Here is a 4,082-nt window from a genome sequence, read left to right as displayed (position 1 = left end):
CCAAAAAAAAAAAAAAAAAAAAAAAAAAATCATTCCTAAAGAAAAGCCAGAAGTGGAACAAAAATTCATCATGCAAGCTCTGGTGGCTTTAGTTTTTCATCTCAGAACCATCAGAAACACTCACGTCTAAGGTCAGAAGATTACCAAGTAGATTAGAATTCTCTTTTCATGGACTACATGGATATGCTTCCTTTGGCTCATTTTCTAATGTCTCTGAATTGGTCTCTGCCTTCTCAGACCATATGCTTAGATTCTCTAGCCTCTAAAAGCTAACGTTTACTGAGCATTTTCTGTGACTAGAAGCGTAAACACCACTCCACGATCCTGGGGGAGCAGAACCAGGAGGCTGCGCATCCTCAGGTTTCTCTGTAAGGCACCTGGAGGATGGATCTGGGGATGCTCACCAAAGGTCCTGAGCGTGTACATGGGAGTGCCTGGCCAAGCCTAGGGACCTGAGGGGGGCTGAGTGGGGAGGCAGGGTGCATCCGTGTGTGCTCCCTTCTTTGGCGGGGGTCAGGTCTGTGAACAATATGCTGCACCAGGGAAACATTCTTCCCCCTTCATTGGGATCTAGACTGTACGGTTTCTAGAATTAACATGTGAGTCATGCACATCTTACTCAGTAATTACCTGCACTTGGCTCTGGTATATGGCAGTCTTAGGGGGATGAAATTTAAGAGGGTTAAATCTTACTTTTCACTGTTTGGTTAGATTTAAAATGTCACAGTCCAATCCTGAGGAAGGCCCCCAGAAGCCTGACCTTGGCTGAGTAACTCAGACTTTAGGAGATATTCCGCTGGAGACAATGTATTTTGGGGATCATCTGATGGGAGCAGAGGGTGCAGAAAAGGATTTCCCTAAGACATAGGAGTAAAGATTCACTTGGGCAAGTCGGAAGGGAGACACTCTCCTCAGAGCAGGGAGATCTGAGGAAGCGGGGTAAAGCTGGTGACTGGAGGGGGTCCACCAGGGCGATCTCTGGGAAAGTTTCATTACTGATGCTTTTTCATTAGGGCGTGATGGGAACAGTCATGCAAAACTTCCCATTTTGATCCCTTTACAACTCCCTCCAGTTAAGCCTTCAGGAAGGTGTGGTACAGCACGTCATGAGGGATAAGGGCAGACTGGCACCCCAGCACCCTTCTGTAGAGGTCTGTGTGGAAGGAGGGGACCCCGCCCCAGAGGCAGGTGCTGCTCTCTCCCCAGTCTCCCAGGGGAAGGTGACGCTTGAACGGCAGACAGCTGATACCAGGGTTAGATGTGCAGGAGCTCACATAATGCTCACAAGAACTTTCACAAATACTTGTTTTCGACACACACACACACACACACACCCCGCCCCCGTCCCACTTCAGAGATCAGGAAACTGAGGTGTAGAGAAGTTACAGAACCTGGTTTAGGGCTCACTGCTAGGAAGTGGTTAAGCAGAGATTCCAACCCAGGTCTCTCACTCCAGCATCTGTGCTCTGAATGGCTGCAGCGGAGCCTCTCAACCTATCACGCCAAGGCCCTGCCCAGAGTGGACTGCAGATGTGCAGAGCTGCTGGGGTTCTCAGGGGGGCCGGAGCGCCACCTCCCGCCGCAGCACCTCTGGCTATAGGCAGCCTCTGCCTTTACCTCGGTGCACCTATAAATAAGCGTGAGCAATGTCCACACATGTCAAAGGGGAAAGGTCGAGAAGCTCTGCACTAGGGGGTCCTGCCTTCCATCTCTGGAGGCTCTGGGGCATCCAGCCCCCATCTGCACTCCAGCGTAGCCAGGATTTTACACAGTTCCTTGTAGATGGACTGGAGGGAGGCTTACCTTTTCTGACCCTTGGGGTCTCTGGTCCTAGAGAGTCTTGGCCCTGCAGTTGCCCGGAGTCCACCTCGTCGAAACTCGGTCACCCCTGGGGCATCGGTGTTGAAATTTCCTGACTGAGTCCTTCGGATTCTGTGTGGAGAGGAATCCGTGGAGACGTCAGAGGGCAGGCTGAAAGCCGGTAGTCAGTGCACGCCTCCCACACATACGGCCTCACGAGCCATAACCGGGGCTCTGGGGCACTGGGATGGAACCCCTGCCTCCCGGTGCTTCCCCAGAGGTCCAGCATCAAGACCTGTGACAGCTCCTTGGCCAGACCCAGACTCAATTCTAACCCTGCCTCTGGGATTGGGCCCCCCTCCCCGGGGGTCAAAGTACAGGTTGCTGCCTGAGAGGAGGCCCCAGTTTCTGCCTCATTTCACAGACTCGGTCAGCAGGGCCAGAAAGGACTCATCTTTCTGTCTTCAAAGATTTCTTAAGACACAGACTGAGTCCTGCAGAGGAAGAAACTGGTCTCATCCATGTACCTCTCCAAAGCACATATGTAAGCTTCAGAGGATGTGCTCAGGGTCTGTGGGATGGATGGATGCCTAAAATGAATGACACGTAAGGCAACTGGCTATATTTAATGGGCTCCTTTCATAGTTCTCCTTCTCTGGGCCCTAAAAAGTGATTCAAAGTCTTCTCTCTACACATAACCACTCTGTACTTACTGCTGTTCCAGCATCTAATTATACAGGGGGTTATGGAGATGTTTTGCCCACTCGGAAACAATATTAATTCCAATCAGTATAATTACGGTCATCACCGACTTACTTTCCCCAGAATTTCTTGATGCCTTTGGGGCTCCGTTTACCATCTGGTGTCAGGGGAGACTGGGGGCTGGACTCGGTGCCCGATGACATGGATGAGAGGTCACTGACCACAGCAGTGTCGTCCCAACCGCTTTCTGTGTCTCCTGAGATTGAAAGAACGGCATGATATGTGAATGACAGGAAGGAACATGAGCTCTGCAAACCTCCCCGAGCCTGGGCCATCCCTTCAGTGGGAGTCAGGATGTCTGCCCAGCTCTGCCTTTAGGACAGAGCTTTACAGCAAGATCTCAGAGACCAGCAGGGGCTCAGGCACACTCCAGGTTTTCTCTCTGGGGAGTTAGCGAGCTTAAGGTTTCAAATCTGGGTGAGCGAATGTCTTCAAATTCTAAGAGTTTGGGGTCCCAAAACTTGCAGGGTGACTCCAGCAAGGAGCTTCCTCTCTTTTCCCCCAGGGAGATGCGGGAATACAAGCAGGAGGGGGACCTGGCTGAATGTTCAGGAAAGGGAGGGTGTCGCCGGAGGGAAATAAGGGAATCTCACTCCCCACCTCACCTGGAAGGGGTACAGTACCTAGCACGGGGGCACTGACACTCCGGCCACGATCTCCAGCCAACCAAGAAGCAGAGAAGCCACACGAAGAAGCAAGAGAGGCCAAAGTCCAGCCCAACAGAGTTATAGGGAAGCAAAGAAATAAACAAGAGTCATCAAGCAAGAGGGAAAAACTCAAACAGAAAGAAAACTAATCCCACGAGGAAGGATGGGGGTGAATGGTGACTGAGCCTGACCTACAGGGTCACGGCAGTGAGGCAGCCCTATGTGAGGGGACCAAATGCTCCTGGAGTTGCTTCCTGGCCGGTGAGGCATCCACATGCGGGGAGGGGCGGGGGGCAGCGGGGACTGAATACACCGGGCCACCCACTGCTCTTGTGTGGGTGCCAGAGCTCACTTAGATCAGACGAGAATGGTCCGAAGCTGCAGGAAGTCCACAGTCTGAGTGTTGCTAGGACATACTCATTCAAGGGCTTATCTGGAGTTCCTGCAGCCAAAGGCAGGACTGGCCAAGGGCAGAAGCCAACCCACGGGCTGGCTCGGGGAACAGCCAGGGAGGAGGAGTCAGGGGGAGGGACAGCTCTGTCGGGACCAGAATGTTCCTCTCTGGGCCCCTCTGATCTGCTGCTGCTGTTGGGGAAATACAGCCTACTGTGCAGAGACCTCCATTTCAGATGCTAAGCACCAGAAGGATACCTGGGGACTGACATCCTTGCCCCAGTGGCCACTGATTCCACTTCTCTAAGGAAACGCTCTCCCTGGGAAGAGCACATGATATCATCCTATGGGTAATAGGGAGGCTGCAGAGAGGAAGGCGGAGACAGGAAAGAGGAGATCAGGAGGACAGAGGAGGAGGGGGCAGGGCCAGGCAGGGGGGAGGGGGGAGTGAGGTGTCTAAGTGGGAGGGGAAGAGGAATG

At 52.7% G+C, this 4,082-nt stretch overlaps 1 protein-coding gene across 1 annotated transcript in view; it reads right to left on the bottom strand.

The window, feature by feature from the left end:
* The window catches only part of PPFIBP2 (PPFIB scaffold protein 2), a 113,690-nt gene that overhangs the window by 9,878 nt on the left and 99,730 nt on the right, over positions 1 to 4,082 (bottom strand). Inside the window, exons 15-16 of the mRNA XM_007459834.1 lie at positions 2,617 to 2,758; positions 1,804 to 1,932 (exon numbers count right to left, since the gene is read on the bottom strand). Of these exons, the coding sequence (XP_007459896.1) occupies positions 1,804 to 1,932; positions 2,617 to 2,758 (271 nt within the window). The remainder of the gene's footprint in view (positions 1 to 1,803; positions 1,933 to 2,616; positions 2,759 to 4,082) is intronic.

The sequence above is a fragment of the Lipotes vexillifer genome, unplaced genomic scaffold (genome assembly GCF_000442215.2).
Source record: "Lipotes vexillifer unplaced genomic scaffold, Lipotes_vexillifer_v1.1 scaffold61, whole genome shotgun sequence".
NCBI classification, from domain to species: Eukaryota; Metazoa; Chordata; class Mammalia; order Artiodactyla; family Lipotidae; genus Lipotes; species Lipotes vexillifer.
This window is presented reverse-complemented; position numbering and strand designations above follow the sequence as displayed.